The sequence below is a fragment of the Monodon monoceros genome, unplaced genomic scaffold, assembly GCF_005190385.1.
Source record: "Monodon monoceros isolate NGI ecotype Baffin Bay Population unplaced genomic scaffold, NGI_Narwhal_1 Super_Scaffold_3, whole genome shotgun sequence".
NCBI lineage: Eukaryota > Metazoa > Chordata > Mammalia > Artiodactyla > Monodontidae > Monodon > Monodon monoceros.
In genome coordinates, this window is record NW_021703780.1 from 96,974,447 (window position 1) to 97,001,098 (window position 26,652).

General features: G+C 46.6%; 1 protein-coding gene across 17 annotated transcripts in view; it reads right to left on the reverse strand.

The window, feature by feature from the left end:
- VGLL4 (vestigial like family member 4) overlaps nt 1-26,652 on the reverse strand; it is a 277,108-nt gene that overhangs the window by 27,043 nt on the left and 223,413 nt on the right. For 13 of the 17 annotated variants that reach the window (XM_029242473.1, XM_029242471.1, XM_029242475.1 and 10 more), the window contains 2 exons: nt 12,128-12,317; nt 2,435-2,530 (listed from right to left, as the gene is read on the reverse strand). In XM_029242473.1, coding sequence (XP_029098306.1) covers nt 2,435-2,530; nt 12,128-12,317 — 286 coding nt within the window. Of the gene's footprint in view, nt 1-2,354; nt 2,531-12,127; nt 12,318-26,652 lie in introns of those variants that run through there. The other 4 variants (XM_029242472.1, XM_029242490.1, XR_003796665.1 and 1 more) reach the window with 3 other exon arrangements.

Below are 26,652 nucleotides of genomic sequence, written 5' to 3' on the forward strand. Positions count from 1 at the left end.
GCCGTGGGGCAACCAAGACTCGTCACAGCCATAAATAAATAAATAAAAATTAAAAAAAAAAAAAAACAAAGAAAAAAGAAAGCAATTCTTACCATCCTTTCCAAAGGGAAGAGCACTGACAGTGCCCCCAGAGTGGCACGTTTTTCATGGAAACATTTACTTAGCGCCTAGAAGGCATCGGGCACTATGCTGGGTGCCCCGGTGGGACAGACACAACAAGGGACAGCAAAGTGTGATCATTCTATGCACAGAACTGTTCGCCTTGAAGCGGAAGGAACCGCCCTTTGCCAAGAGAAGGAGGCAAGAAAAGTGACGATGGACCACAGTGGGCGGCACCTCAGCGGGCAGCGCAGAAGCTCCTGCAGGCAGGGGTCTGCTCAGGGCTCCCTGGAGCTGACTGGGAGCCGTGGGAGAATTCCCAACAGAGAGGAAGACTTCAGAAACCTTCTTCTGCACTAAAGTGCCAAGACCAGTAGGGAGGGCACTGCCATGGGAATGGGGGTCTAAGCCATGGCCGAGGCCAGGAGCTTCGTGGAAAAGATTCAGCAGGCTGACTTAACAGGGGGCAGAGAGAGAGTACACACATGGGAGACCAGATCGAACAAGAGGGAGGTGACTTCATGGCAAGTGGAAAGACGCACAGCTGCCCTGCTATGAAGATGGGGGACAGACCTGGGGAGGCACTGGAGGAGAAACAGCCTGTAAGGTCACGGCCGGCGGAGCACCTCTGGGCCTGAGCGGCACATACACTACCTGGAAGGCAGGCGGCTCTGTGGGTGTGGAGGTTTGGCCTCAGCCGGACATAAAGATCTAGGAACCCTCCACCTCTAGTGGTAAATCAAGGCACGAGCTGGCATGTGAGTTCTTTCCAGGGTCTGTGCAGTGAGAAGGACAGAGCCCTGGAGGATGGATTCATGACAAGCCTTTGAGAGATCCTGAATGGCGGAGCCAGAGAACTGGGAGGGGAACCAACGAAAGCAAGAAAGGGGCCAAGGAAACCAAGGGAGAAGAGGCTTCCATGGAACAGGAAGTCAAATAAGATAACCTGGATCAGGTTCCCCCTGCATCTGGCGACCAGCAGGGCACCAGCGAGGGAGGGAGAGAAGTTTCATAAACGTTGATGGTCCGGATCACGGCACTGAACTGGGGAATGGACACGGAAGTGGAGACAATCCACTCCCTAGAAACAGCTCGGAGGGAAGGAGGTGGGTAAGGAAGGAAGGTGAGGGGCACACGGTCAAGGGAGAATGGGGCCCCGGGCTTCCTCAACGTCTCTGGCCTCAGTGAACTTCGCTGAAAGCCCTGAGCAGGAAAGCTGGTACTCTACAGCCCCAGCTCAAGGGATCACACCATCCTGTCATCACATACCTAAGCTGGACGGCACCAGAGCCTTGGGAGTCTGTACGTTCATCACAGAATTTTGAAACCAAATAAAATGCTCATTTTGTTAGGCAAGTATGCCCCCCAGAATATTGCTAACAGGGCTCGTGAGAAAGGAATCGAGGATCCCACGGCGAGTTAACGTTTGAGAAACCCCGGGCTAAACCACATCTCTGTACCTCAGACTCTCAGAGCCTGACTGGCGCCAACCACACAGGCAGACTCAGGAGATCGGGTTGGGCGCTTCCCAAACTCTGGCCGGGGAACACTCTGTCCTTCGAGCATCTTGAGGTAAGAGGGCCCTGAAGCACTCGACGGGCAGCGGTGCCCTGCATCCCTGAGGGGTCACCCTGGTGGTCACAAGGAAACGACTTCCGATGAGTCAGAAAAGCCCACGACCCTCCCTCGACGGGTTCAACGACAGGGACAGGTTTGGGGGAGCAAAGAGGGTTCAGCCTCAGACGTGCTTCTAAAGTGACCTGGCCAACTAGGAGTTGGTTTGTTGCTTCCACTTGGCCCTGATCCGGTTTCTCTGTGGATCTGTCAGTTGTATTCTTAGATCTCTTCAAGGAAAGCAAGGCAGGAGGCAGAGAAGTCAGAGGACAGCACGGTAGCGAAATCCATCCCCCTCTAGTCTGCGGTGCACGGGGCCTCTGCTGGGGCCGTGGAGGCTCGGATCCAGAGTCCAGATCCCTTGTTTGCCAAGGTTTCTAGCTCCTGCCAGACCGAAACCCTTACTGCAACACTGAGCTCTTTAATTATGCTTTGGAGACAATCCGTGGAGAAATTTCGAGAGAGAGAGGGACAGAGAAAGAGGGAGAGGGAGAGAGAGGGAGAGAGAATGTGTGCTGCGTGTGTGTGTGTGTGTGTGTGTACCCAAAGATTTAGCAAAGAAGATAAGGGACCAAAGTACTGGCAGTCATGAAACAAAACTTACACCAAACACAGCACGCGGGACTTGGACGCCACCTCACCGTGTGCCAGCTGCAGGTAGCACAGGAGACCATGGGTTTACAAGACCCGAGAGGAAAATCGAAGAACCACCGACACTCACACGAGGCACACTTCTGAGCGGTCCTCCTTCTGGTCCTCAGTCCGATCTACTAAAGTGACAGCACCTGATATGCTCTCAGGACAGGCTGGCTCCACGCTGCAACGAGAAGAGGTCTGTGTGGCCACACAGCAGCAAGACTAATCCTCTATGTGTAAATATAGCTGCCGTTTGTGTCCCCGGCACAGATGCACCTTCATGCAGACCGCGCTCTAAAAGGGGCTGAGGCGCCTGGAGAATCCGGGCGGGGGGGGGGGGACCCGGCCAAACCCTATGTTGTGCTGTTTCCTCAACCTCTGAACAAATGCCTTTGACTTAATCCATCAACCTAAAAACACTCTTTTTCTTTTTTTCCATCTTAGTGTGTCGTCTTAAAAAGTGTCTTTACACATGCTAATGAAAGTTCTCTGATGGATCCCAAAGGTTCTTTTATGCCTCTCTAGTAAAGAAGTCCCCCTTTCTCAAGGTTCTCGTCCCACTTCTATAAGCTCTGTGATACGGAAGAGCCCAGAGGTCCCCTGAGCAGATGAGAGCAGACGCGCTATGACGGTCCTTTATTCTGCTGCCTTGACTGTTGGCACGCTTGGCATTTCTTCATCCCGTGTGTCATCTGGCCAGAACAACGCCAGTAGCAGGATGGTCCTCTGCTTTCCGAGCTCTCTGCAAAGACTCTTAAGGCAGAAATGATGCCTGCTGGGAAAAGGCTGATGTCAGCTCTTAAGAGCATAGCGCCCTGCTCGGATAAGGAGGTCTTTGTTTTCGGCTGAACTGTGAAAATGAGAAAATGCCTCTAGCCTGACAAACAAGAAACCCACACAGCAGAGGTCGGGCCATGACCTTTATTTAAAGGTACCACACTTCATTAGCAAAACACTCACATGCAACACACAGATGCGCCTTTAATGTCGCATGGAGTGGCTGTAAAAACCAGCTTCATTTCCACCCCCGTTAGGGCTGACCGGCAGCCCTAGCTCCAGTGCAGGGCAAAGTCAGCCTCACACGAAGCCCTTCTGACACTCTACGTCCCCACAGAAGCACTCATTAAAGACCCAGGCTCCCTTCTCATTTACTTTTCAAAATAAATACACGTACTTGCTGTACGTTGGGGGGATTTAAAAGAAAAAAATTAACAATATCTCAGTTTCTGAGTTAGTTATTTAGGATAACTAAAATTAAGGCTATAAAATAGCTTAAATCCCAGAACACTTGTGGGAAGACTTACACGACTGTGTGTGAAAGCGCAGAAGAGGAGAGAATTTGGGGGCTAAAACTTCCCAAGTTCAGATGATGCCAAAAAGGATGTGGGAGAAAAAGAGAAAGCACATAGTCTGAGGGATTCTATTTCAAAAGTCCTTGATTTATGAAATCTGTGGCGGGGGGGGGGAATGTCTTCATATATTTAAAGCAAATTTTAAAATGCCCCAGTCTTCATCTTTAGACTAACGTTACTACTGGCCTGTGCCACTAACTTAATATTGGGTCAGAGATTTTAAACCAGAACACAATTTCTTTTTTTTTTTTTTTTTGGCTGCCTTGGTTCTTAGTGGCCGCACGCGGGATCTTTCGTTGCAGCGTGCGGGCTTCTCTCTAGCGGTGGCGTGCGGATTTTTTCTCTCTCTAGTTGTGGCGCGCAGGCTCCAGGGTGCATGGGCTCTGTAGTTGTGGCACGCGGGCTCTCTCACTGAGGCACGCGAGCTCAACAGTTGTGGCACACGGGCCCAGCCACCCCACGGCATGTGGAAACCTAATTCCCCGACCAGGGATCGAACCCACGTCCCGTGCACTGGAAGGCGGATTCTTTACCACTGGACCACCAGGGAAGTCCCCAGAACACAATTTCAAAAGCACTTTCCTGAGCATGAAGGAAACCCTCCTCTGTTCACGTGGGGCTCTCACCTGCACAGAGATGCCCTTTCAGCCTCTTCAGGGGAAGCTCAACAGCTGCTCTTCCTCCCATCATCCCTGCAGGGAAGCCTCGCCGTGCAGGGCGGACGGACCTGCCTAGCGCTCTCAGAGCCCTTCCACGCTTATGCGCCTGCATCCCGTCACCGCGTGCTCCAACGACCACTCTCCACCCGTCATCTCCAAAGCATCGTTCCGCTGTGTGGAGAATGCTCACACGGCAGATCATCCAAAAGCACAAGGCGCTAAGCTCCCGTATCAAACAGTTCACAGCAGCTGGATGCGTGCGCTCCTCAGTATCAATGTAACATGGGTCCCAACAGCGCTGGCTCCAGGAACAGCCAGGCTGGGTTTTGATTCCTAGCTCCGTTACCAACTAGCTAGCTCTGTGACCTTGAGCAAGTTACCAATCGCTCTGAGCCTCAGTTTTACCACCTGCAAAAGAGGGATAATCACAGCATCCACATCACAGGGTTGAGAGGACGCGAGGAGATCACGCCCATGAGACATTCGGCACAGCGCTTGGTACACAATCAGGCTCAACAGACAGTCACGGTCATGAATAAGCCCTGATAAAGGCTCTCCTGATTCTCTGGATGCTGGGAATCCTGACCCATCACCATTCTCAGTGATGAAAATTTGGACCCCCTCTAAGGCTCATGCTCTGCCTATAAATACGTATCACTGTTTACCTAATAAAAACACATCACTGTTCACCTTTTAAAGTCTCAGCTGCTGTTAGGTCAAGGTACTGAAATAACCCCAACTTTTCAATTTCCTCTGGGCCTAGCTGGTTTTTTTTTTTAATTTAAACTATAGTTGATTTGCAATATTGTGTTAGTTTCAGGTGTACAACAAAGCGACTAGGTTTTAGATAGATAGACAGAGATAAATCTATCTATATACACACACAAATATGTAAATAATCTTTCTCAGATTCTTTCCATTATAGGTTATTACAAGATACTGAATATAGTTCCCTGGGCTCTACAGTAAATCCTTGTTGTCTATCTATTTTGCATATAGTATCTGTTAATCCCGTACTCCTAGCTTATCGCTCTCCCCGCACCTTTCCCCTTTGGTAACCAGAAGTTTGTTTTCTATGTCTGTGAGTCTGTTTCTGTTTTATAACTAAGTTCATTTGTATTGTTTTTAGATTCCACATGTAAGTGCTCTCATATAATATTTGTCTTTCTCTGTCCAACTTACTTCATTTAGTATGATAATCTCTAGGTCCATCCATGTTGCTGCCAATGGCAATATTTCATTCTTTTTTATGGCTGAGTAATATTCAATGGTATATACGTAGCACATCTTCTTTATCCACTCCTCTGTTGATGGACACTTAGGTTGCTTCCATGTCTTGGCTATTGTAAATAGTGCTGCTATGAACATAGGGGTGCATGTGTCTTTTCGAACTGGAGATTTCATCTTTTCCGGATATATGCCCAGGAGTGGGATTGCTGGGTCATATGCTAGCTCTAGCTTTAGCTTTTTAAGGAACCTCCATACTGTTTTCCATAGTGGCTGCACCAATTTACATTCCCTCTGGATCTGGTTTTAAACTGAAATGAGGAATAGCTTGCTCTACTTTCATGAAGTCTGTGGACTAACAGTCCCCTGGTAAAGCACGTTCATACACATCCCTACTAAAGGTACTAAAGAGACACAAGAAATGGAGAATCACCAAACAGAGCATGATGGTGCTGCCAACGATTATGCTTATACTTTACAGACTAGATACTCCTGAACACCTGAGGTACCATCTACACAATCAATAATCCCTCTGGGGGAAAAAAATGTCCATTCTAGTCAGTAATCAGTAAGGTTCTGTTTTGTTTTTTTAAACCGAGTTTCTAAATCACACCCAGAACGTGATTTCAAAGGCTTCCTCCAACCTTCTGTGAAGCTGCAAGAATTACTGGTTTTGAGTCTGTTTTTCCCTCTTTTTCTGTTCACTCTTATGGGGTCAAGAGGGAAGTGACTGAGACCAAGGGAGAAAAAAAATAAAATAAAAATAAGAATAGGAGGTTAAGGGAAGAAGAAAGCAAAGGAGAAAGAAGGAGGAAGAGAAAGGGGAGGAGCAGAGGGAACAGAGGACCTGAGCCTGGAGAACGTACCCAAGGATACACCAGAATCGGCTCCATCAGACTTGAGGAAAACTTCAAAGGCATGGCCACAGAAGCAAAGACAACATCAGGGGACATATTTCACACCAGGAAAGGATTTCAAAGGAACAGCACCAGGGAGAAGGGGTCATGTTTTCTTTCGCTGGGCCCTGCCTCTTTCAGCTTGGATTGTTAACGCCGTCTGGGGCGAGCACGGCCGTTACAGCACAAGGCCAGTGACCATGGCTTTGATCTCAGTGTGAGCTTCTGGGTTTTGCCCTGTTCTGAGGCCAGGGGCAACTGTTTTGCACATTTATATAGCACTGATCAAAGAGAGGATGCCTCTTCCAATCGGGAAATGAGCTCAAAGAGCACGTTCTCTGGACAGTGGGTCTAATTTTCAATTCAACACAGAAATTATTTAGCACCTGCCATGTGCCAGACACTAGAATGGTCAAATGTCACCCTAAATATGTGACGTCCATCTTTAAGATGCATGTCATCCTGTCTCAGGTGAGATACAGCTGTGACAGAATCACGATGATTGGTTGCGGTGTCACACACAGCAAGGTTAATCCCAGCTCCATCACTTTGCACACGTTATGCTCTCAATTTCTGCTTCTGTAATACACACACACACACACACACAATCTTAAAGGGGCACATTTATTGTAAGGGTTAAATGAGATAACACACTTAAAGTGTCTGGCATAGGGCCAGTATAGAGTAAGCACTCAATATACATTCCCTTCCTCTCACAGGTAACTGAGTGAACAGTTCAGCTACATATCCATCACTCACACACAGAGGTGAAAACTGAAATCCATCTTAGACCATACTCTTCAGCACAGAACTCTCACCAGGTTCTACGAGCCAAGCAGCCTAGACTGTCTCAAAACCAGTATGAATTCAGCATGTTGTTACACGGCATCAATCGTTAGCCTTCAAGAGTCTTAACTGTATTACAAATACACAAGATATTACAAATGCACAAGATTGTCCACTGCAGCATTATTATAAAATATTATCTAAATGTCCAAACAAAGGGGATTAGCTGAACCCACCATGGCATATGCATGCAATGGAGTACTATGCAGTTGCAAACAAGGATGAGAAACTGGCATGAAGCGATTTCCACAATACATGGTTGACTGAAAACACCTGAGCTCAAGTGAGTATACAAAGTATGGCACCTTGTGTGTAAGAAAGAAAGGGAATGAGAAAATATTCATGTATCTGCTTACTTTAACAGAAAGACACACAAGAAGGGTAATCACCTTCAGGGTTAGCGAACAATAGCAGTGAACGGGACAGGGAAGGGAATAATGCTCCTCTAGGACTTTTTGTTTCTTTGTTTTGTTTTTGTTTTTTGCGGTACGCAGGACTCTCACTGTCGCGGCCTCTCCCATTGCGGAACACAGGCTCCGGACGCAAAGGCTCAGCGGCCATGGCTCATGGGCCCAGCCACTCCGCAGCATGTGGGATCTTTCACGGACCGGGGCACGAACCCGTGTCCCCTGCATCCGCAGGCGGACTCTCAACCACTGCGCCACCAGGGAAGCCCTCCTCTAGTACTTTTAAATAGAGTTTTGACTTTTTGTTTTTCTTTCAGTCTCATTAAGACATAATTGACAGATAGCACCATGTAGGTTTAAGGTGTACAGCATAATGACTTCACTTACTTAAACAGCAATATGATTACACAGTCTTGACTTTCAGAAGCACGTTAATAGTTTACATATTGAAAAAATGAAATCAACAAGGATGGGAAAAAATGAAATCAACAAGGATGGGAAAAAATCTCCGACTGAGTGCCAACAGAAATTAATTATAGATTGTAATTAACACAACACTGAAGTGGGGAGGGGAGGTAACTTTTGAAGTTGGTACTTCAAAAGAGGCTACTATTATACCCTCAGCACCAGGGGGATAAAAACACCAACAAATCTTGAACTCTTTTTAGCAGGTTTGTTTTTCAGAGTGGTACAGGCATAGCAATTCTGAAACTCTTTTAAGTGTGCTGTAGGACTGAACACTAAGTAAATGGGCTGAAGTTGTTGGAATCAGGGAGATACAAATATGGAATAGGAGAGGGTGAGGAAGAACTCCGTGGGGTTGGATTATAACTGGAGTATTAAAATGAACTCATGATTCCCTGGCTCTTTCCACAGAGTCTAGAAACCATGCTGTTCAGCAGAACTTTCTGTGATGGTAGAAATGTTCTATGTGTGTTCTGTCCAACGTGCTAGCCACTAGCCACATGTGGCTACTGCGCTGGAAATGTGGCTACTGCAGCTGAGGAAATGATTTTTTAAACTCTATTTAATGTTAAGTGTGATCTGCCACATGCAACTGTGTCTACTGTATTAGACAACTCAAGTCTAGAGGCAATGACACCACAGTTACACTTAGCACCCAGATCTTGGCTTCTAAATACTACTCCCCACTGAAAGGAATTAGGGTCCCCAGGAGAAACGGCCGACTCCATGGCTGAAGCAGGTAAGTTACAAGATGAACATCTGGTCTGCCAGACAATAAGAAAGTGCTCAAAAAAGGGGTGGGGGGGCGGAAGGCATGTAAGAAGGACACATAAGGGCTTCCCAGGTGGCGCAGTGGTTGAGAGTCCACCTGCCGATGCAGGGGACGCAGGTTCGTGCCCCTGTCCGGGAAGATCCCACATGCCGCGGAGCGGCTGGGCGCATGAGCCATGGCCGCTGAGCCTGTGCGTCCGGAGCCTGTGCTCTGTAACGGGAGAGGCCACAACAGTGAGAGGCCCGTGCACCGCCAAAAAAAAAAAAAAAGAAGGACACATGAGTCAGTTGAAGGGGCTCTTATCTGCCACATCAGGGACAGCTCAACTCACCAAACAAAACAGGAATCCCTGAGTCCATACGGATGATAGACGGGGGAAGGGAGATCTCTTCCTCACCAGATCACACTTGAATAACAAGGTCGTAGAAAAAATTACTTACTGACATTTCCACAAGACGAACCCCACTCTACCCCTTGCCTCATACCTTGATCTACTTTATTTCTATGGCAGATAAGAGTACTTTTCAACTCCCAAATAAGACATTCAGGTTCTTAACACTTAGGGAACAAAAAATTTCTCAGGGTCACCCTTTCAGTAAGAAAATAAAGAGTTCAAATGACCCAGGAATCCTCAGTTTCCAAGTTCTGGAGAAATCACTAGGCAAACCTCTTCCCTCTCCCCCTCCTCCCCGAATCAAATCAAATGAAAGTTGGTCATACTCTGTAGCTTCCTACCCTGGCTCAATCTCTCCACCTCTCTACTGGAAAATATCTCAGTATGATGGTTATAGTGAAATGCAGCCAAAGCATGCATCTCTGAGACCCTCTTCATATGACTCGGTAACTTAGTACAGGAAGTTTCTTGGATATCTTAAATAAAAAGGAGGGGACACACTATCGTGCAAATAGGAAACATTTCATCAGATCAGACAATGCACTTAAGTACCCTAACCCATGAAGAAGTAAGAGGTGCAGCATCTTTTAAACGTGCCTGTGAAACTGGTCATTCAGCGCTTAGAAAACACATGTGGAGACATCAGTAACGTTACTGAGATGAGGAATTAACCTGCGGCGAACAAGTGACACTGCCCACCTTTCCTGAGTCCAGGGAGTTGGCCCAGGGGGTGCTGCCGTTTCTGGTTCTCTAAACCTGTGCATGATGACATCCATTGTGAGTTGCACGTGAGCTCTGCAATTCTATTACTCACATTTTAAATTATTTACAGTGTCATCACAGATCTGTGCATCGAGGTCACATTTGTAACCACCCAAGGAGTTACAAAATCACTCCCTAAATGCTTCGACGTTCTAACTAATAATGACGAAAGCTCTGCTTATCACCTGCCAGGCACTGCACTGAGCGCTTACCATCATCCTTTGAGGAAGGACCCACGATGACTCCCGTTGAAAGATAAGGAAGCTGGGATGTTAACCCCGACGCTACGACTTTCACACATTACATTCACCGTAACAGTGCTCTCATTCCCTATCATTACCAGTATCTGAATAACGGACTCATTAATAATAAAAGCAGTAACTGTCATCAACTGAGTATTGCACTGGGCCCAACTCCTCGCATATTTTCACTCTACTGCTCACAATAGCTCCACACATGAACTGTCAGCATTGCCACTTTACAGAGAAGGATATCGGGCCCAGATAAATTAAGTGATCGTCCAAGGCCACAAAGATGGTGAGTGGCAGAATTGGGATTGAAACTAAGGCAAGCTTGATCACAAAACCTACTATCTCAGAGCTACCTCCCCCTTTCTTCGTTTAAAAAAAAGAGAGAGAGAGAAAAGAAAAAAAAAAAGGACCAAATGTCTCTTATTTGGGTTTGGAGAGAGGAAGAGATTCCTAGTAACATAAGAATGAACTCCAAACAGTTGGACGCCCAGGGTCTAAATTATGAGCCTCTCCCTCTTTGCGAGAGGTCATTGTTTTACAGAGCCTTGTTGCTGGATTCCTGATCGTAGCAAATTCCAGGGCTCCAGACTGCAGGCTCAGCCTCTGACTAACACTACAGTGATTTACTGAGGATAGAGAAATACCGCTGTCAGTATGTCTTATGACTACACACACAGGCCAGCGCGCTGGAATGCCGGCAATGCCGAGGGCTGCTGGCGCGATCGGCCCCCTCGAACCGTGCTAGGTCCCCGCCTCCAGTGAGGAGCCTGGAATATGAGGTCCACGTTCCTGCCAGGAACGGCAGCATCCTCGGAAGAACTGGGGATGGCCGAGCATCCTGAGTAATCACTACACATTAAGTCACGTGTGGGGAGGAGAAAGGAGCAGCGCCTTTTACCCAGACAGACAGCGCGCTACTTCCAGCCGTCAGGGCGGCCTCCGCCCTCTGCCAAGACCCCAGACTACCCACCGGCCGCCCAACCGCCAGGCCAGCCTCCCCACGCAGCTGCCTGCGGGTCCCCGAGGCCGCCAGACCTCCGAAGAAGCATCCGCGAGGCGTGCGTGTGAGAAACACAACGAGGGAGCCCAGATACAGCGCGCCGGTTTCCAAATACAAACGTGGTGATGCCGCATCGGGTCACAGAACTTTCGTCTCAGCAAAGGGGGACACTGAGGCGCAGGGAGTTGAAGCAACACGCGCGGAGGCCGCAGGCGCGGGCGGGGACGGAGGGGCAGGGCCGCCGCCCGGGCACGGCTCCTCTGCGCGCGGGAGGAAGCTCCCTCAGCCGCGCGCGTCCCCAGCACGAAAAGCGCCCTCCCCACCGTGGGACACACAGCTGCGGCTGCACACCTAGCTCTCAGGGTGCACAACTGGGGCTCCTGAGCCAGCATTTCACAGCGGTGGCCCGGCGCTCGCCCCTTCGGCCACTGCCCCGGCCCCTAAGGACACTCGGCGGGGACCGGCCCCCTGCGCAAGCAGGTGGCAGTGACCGGGCAAGAGAAGCCAAGGCTTCCAGACAACGTCCCCAAGCCGCTCTAGGGAAAGGTAGCTCCTCTGGGGAACACACTCGAATGGCCGCACACATGCATCGGAAGGAGATGAGAGGTCACCTCTCCTGGAGCTATTAACACCGGTTTAGTGCCCGCTCCTGGCAGGGGAGTAGCGGGCACCTCTCCCCTTCCGAGTCAGCGGCACAGAGTGGCAAGAGAACCGTGGCCCAGGACCCGCTTCAGGGGGGGCACTTACAGGTGGGGGGCGAAGATGCGACTCATCTTGGAAGCATGGTCACTTTCACAGTCCAGCTCGTCGTCGCCGGGCTCCACGGTGAACTTCCTCTTGCTGGGACTGATGGGCGGGGGCCCCGTGCGGTGACTAGTGAGGGCCGAGGCCACGGGCAGGGTCTGCAGCCGGGGCTCCCCCCTGAGGGCAGCTTCACCTGAGCAGAGAGAGAGAGACACACGTGTCACCAAGCAGGAGACACGCCCCCATCCCGGCCCCTCACAAAAGGACTCCCGGGGGAAAGTTTCTGGCAACGGGATGGGCTGCCATTCTCAAAACGCGCCCGGGCCCCGGGGAGCTGCCAAGCGTGAGCCCTTCTACATAAACATGGTTTCCCAGCACAGTCACTCTTTTCTGCCCCAGCGTTATTGAGATATCACTGACATATATCATTGTGTCAGTTTAAGGTGAACGACGTGTTGATTTGATACACTTATACATTGCAAAACGTTACCACCAGAGCTAACACATCCATCACGTCACATACCTACCATTTCTTCAGTAACTTTTTAGGGCTTTAAAATAAAAAGTTGCAATAAAGTAACTGGGGACAGAGAGAGTATCCACCATAAACCATCTCAAAAGTTAACTGAAGACAACAGAGGTCTTTTCATTTGGGGGTATTCAACTACGTACCTGTAAGAGTATGATGACCTAACCGTGGGTTCATTAAACCACTAAACTCACTTTTCTTGCGTGTTACACTTTTATTGTGTCTTTGGTATGTTATTTTTTTTAACAATGAGGAAAATTTATGGGTTAATAGTTCACGTTTGCCCCCCAACGTTAAAACAAACGAAAATAAGTTGTTTAATGGGAAATACGTATTTTTTTCTTACGGTACACTAAAAATGGCAGGTTAAAAATATGATTATTATCAGCACTAAGTTTCTGTGGATAATCTGTCACCAGCTTAATGCATATGTGCTGTTCTCAAAATATTTTCAAAGTCAGACACTCATGATCAGAGTTCACATTTTGATCTGATTCGACATCTTGCTGTCTTCCATTCCCGTTTTAGAAAGGCTTCGTGCGAAGAGATAACTTTGTGCCTTGTTATGAATTAAAATAAGCATAACCTTTCATTACAAGAATGGTTATATACTTTCTAAAATTTATAAGCAAGAGTAATAGTTACTTTAAGAGAAAACATCAAGCTTCCTAAGTCATGGGGGGCTGAGTACCTAAAATTTTCACAAATAATAACCTGTTTGTTGTGCTTTTCATATTGGCCTCTAAGGCCTGACCAATTTTGTTTCCACTTGGTCACCATTTGAGAGTCACATTAGGATAAAGTCGACTTCATCTGAGGCCTGTGGTACCTAAGAAAGGAAATCTCTGTTTGCCACCACTAATTTTCGTATCGTCACAGAATGCGTGGACAGTTTTAACAGCCGTTTGCTTCACACACATATGACAAATGCGATTTTGTTACGGAAAGGAGGGAAAAATGCCTTCTTAATGTTTACCAGGAAAAATAAAAATTTTGCCAATTTAGTCAGCAAGATATAAACTAGCAAATATACAGTCACCCATAATACACCTCCAGTCAGGATTTCTTTTAAGGATTCTGGCCCCAAAGCAAACTGGAACTTTCCATTTTAAATGAAATACCTAAAACACAAGCCCTATGCTGGCCTGCTACACTCAGAAACTCAGTAGGATTTTGGTTGACCTCTACCTCGTATTAAGTCATTTTTGGTTTAAACAAACAAACAGCAGTGCTAATATCTGTACCTTAATAAATTAGAAAATATCCTTTCGAAAGCTGCCACTCCTCATTCTCTCCTTCTCCACAGAGCATCAGTAACCCGGTTAACTTCTGGAGGAGGCCTGGTGATACCCTGAGAAACCCAACCACTGCAAATCAAGCCTCATCCGCAAGGCACAGCACCAGCGCACCCTCCACCCAGTGTCTCTCCACGTCCCTGGCAGCGCAAGTGGGATGAGGAGTACTCTGTGAGGACCCCCGGGCTTTGGGAGCCATTTCATCAGATGCCAGATGTATGGCAATGCCAGTTGCCATGGAAAATCGCCACCACATCAACGAAGTCGAATCACCCCAGAAAAGGAAGAGTCACTCATTACGCAAGAAATCACTGTTACGTGAAGAGCAAAACTCTTGGGGTAACGATAACATTCCTGCTTCACTCCCCAGTTTCCATCCTCGTACAAGTTCTTGGGCTTGTTTGCATTTAAGTTCATCAAATGGAGGCACTGCTTATCTTAAGACTGAATTGCTGGTGTCTGGCAGAGAAAGTCCACAGGAATCCTTTGAAAACACTGGAGATTGGTAACCTGGCGGGTAAAGGACCCACGAAGGAACCACAGGTGGTCCTGGGGGGAGGGGGGGGCTCCTCTAGAGATGACGGGGACATGCATGCCGTTAGTGCTGGGTTCCCTCGTGTGACAGATGGAGTCACCTACTCAGGGTCACACGTGAACAGGTTAACTGTAGCAAGAACCATGCCCTCTGCCTATCAGGCTAACACCTCCTCCTAAACACCGTGCAAGCCCCACACACGGCTCAGCACAAAGAAACCAGGGGCAGGAGGAAAAGAGCCACAGTTAGAAGGGCAGGCAGGTCTGCTCAGTTAAAGGCCTTCATTCATCTCCGGGCCCCCCCTGGAGAGGGCCCTGGCCCAACGCCAGGTATCGTAGAGCAGGATTTGCTGTTGTCAGTGTGTACGGAGCAAAACAAGGTTAAAATTATTTTAGTAAAACTCTATTTTAATTTATTTTTGGCCGCAATGAGTCTTTGTTGCTGCACGTGGGCTTTCTCTAGTTGCGGCGAGCGGGGGCTACTCTTTGTTGCGGTGCACGGGCTTCTCACTGCGGCGGTTTCTCTTGTCGCGGAGCACGGACTCTAGGCACGCGGGCTTCAGTAGCTGTGGCTCGCGGGCTCTAGAGTGCAGGCTCAGTAGTTGTGGCGCACAGGCTTAGTTGCTCTGCGGCATGTGGGATCTTCCCGGACCAGGGATCGAACCTGTGTCCCCTGCACTGGCGGGCAGATTCTTATCCACTGTGCCAACATGGAAGCCCGCGGAGTACATTTGATCTGGGAGTCAAGGCACCTGTGGGATACCCTCCCTTCATTTAGAAACAGGCAAATATGAGCACATACTTCCCCCCTCTGGGCCTCCATCCAACCAGGGGACGGACTAGCTAATATCTCATATTCCTTCAGACCCAATTCTATGGTCCACAATCCTGTAATCAATTAAGTAACCAACCAACCAACCAACATTTACTATGAAATTATTACTTGTGAAATACTGAACTAATCCATCAAAACCTAAAGTACGATGTAAAAGTACGAGATTAGATCACTCCCTAACACCATACACAAAAATAAGCTCAAAATGGATTAAAGACCTAAATGTAAGGCCAGAAACTATCAAACTCTTAGAGGAAAACATAGGCAGAACACTCTATGACATAAATCACAGCAAGATCCTTTCTGACCCACCTCCTAGAGTAATGGAAATAAAAACAAAAATAAACAAATGGGACCTAATGAAACTTCAAAGCTTTTGCACAGCAAAGGAAACCATAATCAAGACCAAAAGACAACCCTCAGAATGGGAGAAAATATTTGCAAATGAAGCAAATGACAAAGGATTAATCTCCAAAATTTACAAGCAGCTCATGCAGCTCAATAACAAAAAAACGAACAACCCAATCCAAAAATGGGCAGAAGACCTAAATAGACATTTCTCCAAAGAAGATATACAGAATGCCAACAAACACATGAAAGAATGCTCAACATCATTAATCATTAGAGAAATGCAAATCAAAACTACAATGAGGTATCACCTCACACCAGTCAGAATGGCCATCATCAAAAAATCTACAAACAACAAATGCTGGACAGGGTGTGGAGAAAAGGGAACCCTCTTGCACTGCTGGTGGGAATGTGAATTGGTTCAGCCACTATGGAGAACAGTATGGAGGTTCCTTAAAAAACTACAAATAGAATTACCATATGACCCAGCAATCCCACTACTGGGCATATACCCTGAGAAAACCAAAATTCAAAAAGAGTCATGTACCAAAATGTTCATTGCAGCTCTATTTACAATAGCCCGGAGATGGAAACAACCTAAGCGCCCATCATCGGATGAATGGATAAAGAAAATGTGGCACATATATACAATGGAATATTACTCAGCCTTAAAAAGAAATGAAATTGAGCTATTTGTAATGAGATGGATAGACCTAGAGTCTGTCATACAGAGTGAAGTAAGTCAGAAAGAAAAAGACAAATACCGTATGCTAACACATATATATGGAATTTAAGGGGGAAAAAAATGTCATGAGGAACCTAGGGGTAAGACAGGAATAAAGACGCAGACCTACTGGAGAACGGACTTGAGGATATGGGGAGGGGGAGGGGTGAGCTTTGACAGGGCGAGAGAGAGTCATGGACATATACACACTAACAAACGTAGTAAGGTAGATAGCTAGGGGGAAGCAGCCGCAAGGCACAGGGATATTAGCTCGGTGCTTTGTGACAGCCTGGAGGGGTGGGATGGGGAGGGTGGGAGGGAGGGAGACGCAAGAGGGAAGACATATGGGAACATATGTATATGTATAGCTGATTCACTTTGTTGTAAAGCAGAAACTAACACACCATTGTAAAGCAATTATACCCCAATAAAGATGTTTAAAAAAAAAAAACCTAAAGTACGTACCTCAGATCTTATATGTAAAAAAAAAAAAAAAAAAAAAAAAGAAACTCCGGTCTAAAAAAAATAAAAAAAAAAAAAAAAAAAAAGTGAATCCACGGTCAAATAAATTTGGAAACCACAAGATTAAATAATTTTCCCAGGAGTTCCTTCTTGTCTTCTAATGCATGTGCCAGTTTCCAAGAGAGAAACACAGCAGCGCTGCCTTCAATCACGCCACCCCCAATTCATCCTACACCTTCTGTAGACACAGCCTTCCAAGGCTCCGTTGTGAGAACATCACCCCATCCTTACCCAAACAGCCAGGAGCTTGCCAGTCACTGATAAAACACTATCCACACTGCTTCAGCACTCAAAGTCAACACCTGGTCCCAGCTATGCTTCTCATCTGTGTTCCTAGTATTCCTCTTACTAAGCTCTGAAAATTTCAGCCCTAAAGGTTAAACTAGACTAGTCACCACCATTCCACAGAGAACTAAAGATCTTTACTCAGGTTCTTCCCCTAATCTTCTTGTGTTGAATCCTACACATCCTGCAAAGGCCACTTTTAAAATGCTACCTCCATCAGGTTGCCTTCCTTGATTCCTCAATCTGAAAGGCATCTCTTTTCCTGAATACCCACAGAAATGTATCACTATGGCCCTTCCCTTCCCACTCCGTTCTGTGCCCCTTGAAGCAAGGGACATTTCATTCATTTTCTATCCTTAGAACACAGAGCACAACATATTCCATGCAGCAGATGACAACGAGTAAATGAGGCAAGGGGTGCCCAGGTTATAGAGTTTTGAGGTATGTGAAAGATCAAAGATAACGTAGAACAAGGAATTTTTAAAGATCTATTTAAGGATATATTTATATAAAGAACTCTTACAGCTCAACAAGAGAAAGATAACCCGATTTAAAAATAGGAAAGTATCTGACAAGAACTTCCTCCAAAGAAGAGAACCGCCAAGAAGCACAAGGGAAGATCTTCAACATCGCTAGACGTCAGGGAAACACAAAACAGAACCACAATGAGACACCGCCCCGCAGCCACTAGGAGGGCTAGGATGAAAAGACAGAGGACAAGTGCTAATGAGGATGTGAAGAGATTAGAACCCTCGTGTCTTCCTGGAGCAAATGTGAAATGTGCAGGTGCTGGGGAAAACCACTTGGGGCAGTTCCTCAAATGGTTAAACACAGACCCAGCAACTACTCTCCCAGGTATATATCCAAAAGAAATGAAAACGTATACTCACACAAAACTTATACATGAAGGTTCACAGCAGCATTATTCATTATAGCCCCGAACCCAAATATCCATCAACAATGAACAGATATAAAACATGTGGTATACCCATACAATGGAATGTTATTCAGCTACAAGAAGGAAGGAAGTACTGGTTCATGCTACGACATGGATGAACCTAGAATACAGTACGCTGAGTGAAAGAAGCCAACACAAAAGCCCACACACCATCAGGTTCCATTCTATGGAACGTCCAGGAAAGGCAAATACATAGAGACAGAAAGTAGATTAGTGGCTGCTGGGCGCTGGGAGAAGTGAGAGGTGGGACACGGCTGCTACTGAGGGCAGGGTTTCTCTTGCGGGTGATAAGAAAATGTTCTAAAATTTATTGTGGTGAAGGTTGCATAGCTCTGTGAATACACTAAAATCCACTGAATGGTATACTTTAAATGGGTGAATTGTACGGTAATGTGAATTATATTTCAATAAAGCTGTATTTATAAGTAGATGAAAGAAGATCCCAGTATTACGAGATCCTTTTCTCTCTCAGGTTTTTCCACAATTAACTGTTAAATAAGAACAAGCATCCATTAATTTTCCCTGAAATAAAAATAAACCTTTTGTTATTATAGCTATATCTCTCTGTCAGTCAGATAATTTTCTAAATATTTATCAAGTTAAAACAAATCAAAGCAGAAGTGCTTGAGGTTATGTAGACACTTGGATTCGTCAGAGTCCTATTAAGCTCCAGCTCAGCTTTTAATCAGATTGTGTTTGAGTGTCTATTACATGCCGAAGGCTGTGCAAAGCGCTGTCAGAAAAACAAATGATGAAACTTATACAGACCCTGACCACAAGCAGGGAAGGAAAAAAAATACACACCAAAAGGAACTTATCTTGGTATATAAAAGACTTCTTTCTTTTGTGCTCATGTGTATTCTAAATCTCACAATGGTTTGGTAATTGAAAAAGGAGAAATGATCTTTCTTTGTCAAGAACAAACAAGAGGAGGGAGTTTGAGCTGAGGAACCCAGTATTTTAAGTTTCTCGAGTTGGCTTAGTTACAATTGTCAATTTAACTTTTTTTTTTAAGTTACAATTGTAACTAAAGAAGCTCAACTTTTAAAATGTATCTGGCCTTTTTAACAGAAGATAATCTTATCCAGGTATGTGATGCTGAAGAACAATGCCTAATGGATACAAAAAATTTACTTAATTGCTGTTTTTAGTCATGGTAGCAGTTCTAATATATGGATCAAAAATATTCCTTAAAGGGCTTCCCTGGTGGCGCAGTGGTTGAGAGTCCGCCTGCCGATGCAGGGGACACGGGTTCGTGCCCCGGTCTGAGAAGACCCCCACATGCCGCGGAGCGGCTGGGCCCGTGAGCCATGGCCGCTGAGCCTGCGCGTCCGGAGCCTGTGCTCCGCAACGGGAGAGGCCGCAACAGTGAGAGGCCCGCGTACCGCAAAAAAAAATATATATATATATATTCCTTAAATGTGTCTCCCAATGTTGAAGATGAGCAAGGATTTGGGCCCAAGATTTCACAAGAATCAGCATATATTAATTGCAATTTTAAAAAGTTTAACAGAGAGAAAGAAAAAAGAAAACCACTTAGCTTTATGATGTGCTATAGAATGATTCTGCTGAAATAGTAGAAGGAAAACGCTGCTGTCAAAGTCAGAAATGGAGTGGGAGAAGAGAGACCAAGGCAGAGGGACGAGACCCACAGGAATCCGCAGCCTCGTTTCAGAATCCCATTCTTGCCATATTTCAAAGCTCCTAAGACCCCTTACTTCCTACATTATAATAGAGCTAAAACTGAAGTTTGTCTGTCATCAAGTGGCATATTTTGATAGGACTGTTTTTCTTTGGCAGACGTGACACAGTGGTTCATCTTAGACTGGACCCAATACAAAACCTGACTGGAGGGCCTTCAAAACAGCACCTGTCTCTTCAGCCCTGATTTCTTCATTTGTAAAATTCAGTGGTTCCATTAGCTCATCTTGAAGGCCTACCTTTGGCTCTCAAATCTACATTGTCCATAAGGTACATCTTCCAAAGGTGGTTGATAGAGAAATAGTCAACTTTTACAGGACACCTTTGACATGGTGGGAGCAAAAGCTGGTTCAACTAAGAACTCCTGACTCAAAGCTCACCTCATAGTTGAAGGAGATTTAATTAAAAACCAAGCACCCTTCTCAGTCCCAGTGTCCCGGCTTCATTTACTTATTCCAATGCTACGAGAAAGTTGTCCTTAGTCAACTGAAGCCTGAGATAAATGCAATGTGGTCCACAAAGCGCAGACTTGACTTTTACTGAGCTGAATGGCAGAGACTAAGACCTTCACCATGGAGCGGAGACAACTGATCCGGTTTCAGAGGGACGGACGGGTCCCGGGACAAAGCAGGGGCGGTGTCAGAACTGGGCTCAACCCCCGTCACAACGCCTCCATCAGCTCTGTGGGCCAAAGGCCAGACGGGGATTTGTGGCTGCACTTAAGGCGGGCATGACTCGGGGGAAATGAATCAAAATAAGGGCATTTGTTGTCGTTTTATGGAGGTTAGACAGCACAAGGCTGAAATGACAATGTCTGTGTTTATGGGAAAGGGGAAGGGACAGCTATACTAAAGGGTCTCTTGCTATAACTTCTAAGGATTTTTCACAAAAATCTCCATGCCTTGCCCAACGGAGAGCTTTCTGCCACAATTTAAATCTCTGCTGTGTCCAAGATTTTATGTTCTACTCTCCTCCTCACCCCTTTTATTGTTTCTAAATGTAAACCAAAGAAGTAAAACTACAGCTCAGTCCCCCAAGCCAGCTGCCCAGCAATGGGATCCGTCTCCTGTGTGACCACAGCCCACGGTGACAGACTGACATCACCCTGCTGGCAGGGGAGCACCTGATAAAACAAACGCACTCTACATTTCACAACCCATCTCCCATCTCCCAAGCCCCGGCAGCCGGGGCCTATTCATTTTCTTTCAAAGAATACTTCTTTGTCTCACGGACCAGCAGCTGGGGAGAAGACAGAGAAGTCAGCCTCTTTCAAACAGTCCAACTTGTGGTTATTCTTGACTTTTTTCTTTTCTCTAAAAAGGAAGGCTGTTAGGCAATACGATGAAACCCAGGAGAGCCAGCAGAGATAAAAGATGTGACGTAGCGTCTGCAAGCGGCACAAGGATTTCAGGGCTCAGTGACGGAGCCCCCGCCCACCTCCGCTCGGGGTGCCCCACGAAGTGCCCTCCCCACTGTCACCCTAGACTCACGGCTCTAAACCCGCAGCCCGATCGTACATCTGGAGGCCAAACCTCAGCCAAAGGTCACTCTTGTCCAGTCAGCCAGGGTCAGGGGGCTCAGGGGAGGCTAGGCCAGACCCCCGAACTGAGCTTGGTTTCAGCAGCTCTCACCTTTTCTTTAGAGCAACAATGAGATTGTTAAGAGAGAAAAAAACAAAAACAACCAAAACCTGTATGACTGACTGCTACTAATATAATTAAGGATAACAACACCACAGTAAAACTTGTGGAGTTAAAACACACACTGTTTTAATCGAACTTCAAGTACTCCAGATAATCTTGTAGACATTACACTTTGTCAGAGCTTTCTTCTATCTTATATCAGCATATTTTATTTTAAAAACATTTAAAAATCTGAGCTGGTATTCTGGGTTTTCCTGACTATAGTCCTATAAGGGAAGAGAGAAAGAATAACTCCCATCCTGCAGCCAAGGAAATTCGTGTTTCAAGAATGGGTGAAGGGACTTCCCTGGTGGTCCAGCGGGTAAGAATCCATCTTGCAATGCAGAGGATGCCAATTTGACCCCTGGTCGGGGAACTAAGATCCCACGTGCCGTGGGGCAACTAAGACCCGGCGTGCCACAGCTAAGACCCAACACAGCAAAATAAATAAATATTAAAAAAAATAATAACAATGGGTGAATAGCTCAAGTCACAAGACTGATTGATAGAAGGGCTGGAAGGAGACACCTGGCATTTCGCTTTCCTAGCTTTCATATCCTTCTAGCTGTGCAGGATGTTTACAGGTTAAGGAAAAGGAGTGGGAAGAAGACACGTGAAGGGAGGAAGTAGGAAAGAGAGTGGAAGGGAAGGGAGAGGAAGAGGAGACATGCAGGGTGAGGGCGGGAAGGGGGACTCATGCGCTGAACTGTGCCCCCCAAATTCATATGTTGCAATCCTAACCCCAGTACTCAGAATGTGACTGTATGTAGAGATAGGGTCCTATGGGTGGGCCCCAATCCAATAGGACCAGTGTCCTTATAAGAGGAGATTAGGACACAGACAAGTACACACACAGAGGAAAGACCATGGAAACATGAAGATGGACATCTACGAGCCAAGAGGAGGGGCCTCAGGAGAAACCAACCCTGCCGACACCTTGATCTTTCGAAGTCCAGCCTCCAAAACTGTGAGAATAGATGCCTGCTGTGTAAGCCCCCAGTCTGGGGTACTATGATCCCAAAGCCCCAGCTAACTAACATAGGAGGGAAGAAAGGGAGGAAGCAGGGAAGGCAGGGACAGGGCTGAAACCTGGGTCTGACACGAAGGATAAAGCTCTTCACTTTGGGACCTAACAGCTTCCACCGCTTGGTCTATCCTGACTGACCTGATCTAGTGGGACTGGTCGAGATGGAAGCAATTTTTTTTTTAAGTTTTTTTTATTGTGGTAAAAGTCACATAATATAAAACATACTATTTTAACCTTATTTAACTGTAGAGTTTAGTGGCACTAAGTGCATTCACATTGTTGTACAGCTCTCACCATCATCCATCTCCTGAATTTTTCACCTTCCTAAACTGAAACTCTGTCCCCATTAAACACTAACTCCCCATTCCCCCGCCCCCAACCCCCGGCCCCAGGCATCTACCAATGTACTTTCCGACTCTATGAATTTGACTATTCTAGGTACCTCATATAAGTGGAGAAATGGAAGCAATTTAACACCTGGAGGCCACTTCCAGATTAGAACCTGCCCAGGAGGGGACGAGACCCGTGGGCTGGCACAGAGAGCAAGGGGAGCCCTGGCTCCGTACCAGGAGAAGTGCAGAGAGACTCAGGCTGTGTCTCAGCGAGAACAAACGCACAGAAGAGACCAGGGCTCTCTCTGGAAAGCACAGGTGAAGGGGAGGGTCGAGGAGACCAGGCGGGGTCTCACCCAGGCTGCTCCCAGACAGTGCCGAAGATGCCGGTGCGCCAGGGGTGGACAGTGTAGACAGTTCCTAATGGTTTTAAACACCTGTAATTCTCCAGGGGCAAGAGGAGAAAGGGTAAAAAGACAATCCCAAAGAAATGGTAAGATGTCTATAATTCCCAATATACATTCTAAATACACAATAAGATGTTTTAATAAGGTGAAGAGAAAGGTTAATCTGATATCAAAAAGCACTAACTGAAAATACTTTAAAGTAAATTAAAAACTGTTATATTCGCATCCATATGTTGCTATTCATTGAATTAGCAAGTTCTACATCATTTAAAATAACTGTGTTGTGCTCAGGGTTTAAAAAAAAATCCGTGCAATCTCATTTACCTTACTGAGTTCACTTTATACCTGAACTGTATCTTCACAGATTATGTAATACTAACCTGGGTGAAATTATCACAAAGTAAGAGAACTCAAATTAATCTTACTATCTATATCATCTATACATATATACCACATATATATCATCTCGGCTTAAAGAAAATTTCAGGTACCGAACAGTGAGAAAATCAGGCTGAAGAGCCACAGATCTCAGCGTTAGGTTGGGTTTTGGCTTCATAAGTCATAACTGGGATTTAATAGGATTGAACACCCGTTCGCATCCTCGGTTTCCTGAGCCTGACCTAGTAACCACACCGGCGTCTGTACTTGGTCCTCGAACCCCAGACTGTGGCTCTGACGGGAGCTCCAGAGGGTTCAGAGTAAATCAGAGAAGCTGAGTCTGAACGTACAAGCCCTGCTTTTGCTGTATGGTGTCTGCCTGGATATTAGAACATCAGTACAGCGAGTCACACGCCCTCACATGTCCCTGTCTGAGGCCCCAGCACTGACACACGACCCGTGAACCCCAAGGAGATAAGAGCAGTTCAAGTACCTTGGATGCCAAGTGCACAGAACCCTCCTTAATGGAAAAGACTCTCTAAGCCCGCCAGAAATTCTTCACTATGTTTACTAGCAAATCTACTTTTGTAACATGTTTCTGTTAATAAAAAAGAGGAGAATTATGAAAGCAAAGTGTCTGCAGGTGGTATTGGAATCAGGCACTCTGCTGGGGACTCGACTTTCTTTCGAGGAGAGCTTACAGAAGGAATCGCTGAACGACGTGAAGAAAGAAACAGGCTGTCCTAACCTCTTCAACAGGAGAGCCACCTGGGGAAGGTACCACCTCTTCAATGTATTATATAAGTGGGTAAAAATACCCTAAGCAACTCCCTCTTCCAGCCCTTGGGCATGCAACAGGTTAAACATCTAAGGTAACAGGCTAGTATCGGCACTGTCAAAACATTCTTAAATTTAAGGGAATTCTAGAGGGTATGACCGGGGCCAGAGGCCCTGGGAGTGTTGAACCTAAGAATCAGTCACTGACCACTGAAGGAGGAAAAAGAGACAGAGTTTGGGGAGTGGAAGGAGACACTGGAAAACGAAACGTTCCTTCCTCTGACGTCCCATCACACTGACCCTCTAGAATGGAATTCTCACACCCTGGCTACTCTCGAGCTTGCCTGGGTCCCATCCTCTTTGTCCCACCTGCGTGTGGTCAGAGTGTGGCCCCGTGACTCGTTTCTGTGTCCCCGACCACGCTGGCCCAGTGCAGAGAGACGTGGTGGGCTTTTGGGATCAAAGGTGTGATCTTGGCAAAGTCTCTTCATCTCTCTCGAGCCTCTATTTCTTCATCTACCTTGAGAGCTTCTTTTGTGAGAACCAGTGAAAACGCACAGGAAGTTCCCAGCCCTGCACGGGCCATCTGTTACTATACCATCTGTTGAATTCCATCCTTTGATACGACTCCAACCCAGAGGATGAAATGATGGGGGCAAAGGAACTACTCCAGGGTCCGCTCCCACTGTTCACGAGAGGTTAGCACATGCACAGTTTCCACCAACTAGTCGAAAATCAGACACAGTGCCAGGAGCACAGGTCAGAGACCTTCCAAACCTGCTTCACCAAGAGCCAGTGGGGGATCTTGGGGCAGCTACCTGACTGCCTGTGACTGTTGCCACGTGTGTGAAAAGGACCACGTGAACCCACACAGAGGCCCAGATCTATCTTAAGGGTTAAGCAGGACACTTGGCACAGTGCCAGGTGCTCTAGCGCCCCTCCCCCCCACACACACAGCCTCCCCTCTTTTGCTTGTTTCCAGACGCCTTTCCCCCCACTACAATTCCTCCTGACCAATTCAGTCATCTCCACTTTCAACATGCAATCTCAAGGCGGCCAGCCGCCCAAGAGCACCTCTTCTGATACCACCGGCTGGAGTCTGCCCGGCTCCAGCTCCCAAACTACAGATTTCTGAGCCGTACCATCGTGTTTGCTGCTGTCTCTCACAAGACAGACAGGCAGTCTTGTTCTCTGCAATAAATTCTAGTCCAGACCTGGAGGAAAAAGATGAGGCTCCCAGGAACCAACTCAGAATTCATACATAAACTGGCATATGAACTCCTGAAGGCCACAGATGGGCCAACCTACCCCAAACACGGAATCTCACATCAGCTCCAAACCCCTTCCAGCGTGGAAGCCGGCAGGTCCCTGGGACATGACAAACATCCTAAGTCCGACATCTCAGAAAGCCATTCTGCCAACCCACAGAGAGGCAGCAAGCCACTGTATTACTTACTGCTGCTCAATGAGCTGCTTTCAGAAGCCAGAGTGATTTTTCCAAGGATTAAAATAGGACACAAAGTTCAAAGACTCCACGATACTGAGGGTGAAAGCAGCTCTGGGCACTCAGGCACACACGTGATCCAAGGGCCTAATCACCGCGAAGACTGGTAAAACCAGCCAGTTAAAGCAGGGTCTTGTCAGCCTTATCACTCAAACAGCCAAGTGCCCAAGTACATAAGTTTATTTTTTCCAATTCTTAAAATAATTTTAAAGCTACCGAAAAGTTTCATAAGTGAGCATCCCATTCCCTTCCCCTTGATTCATCTCGTCTGTCTACACACATGCACCTTTTAAACTAAAATTGCTATAATTTTTAAGGTACCTTGCAGGCATCATATCATGCCCCAAATACTTCAAGTGTCTTCTACTAGTGAAGGCACTCTCCTTCACACAGAACCATCATCACACCCAAGCAAGTTAAAGTTCATATATCATCATTATCTAATACCCAAGCCAGGTTCAAATGTCCTCAACTGAACTATTTCTTCTGGGGGGGGAGGTAGTGGAGAGAATCCAGGATCCAATCACACACTGGTCGATGGACTTGTTGCATCTCTTTATTTTCTTTTTCATTTGTGGAATTTTTAAAAAACATCTTTATTGGAGTATAACTGCTTTACAGTGTTGTTAGTCTCTGCTGCATAACAAAGTGGATCAGCTATATGTATACATATATCCCCATATCCCCTCC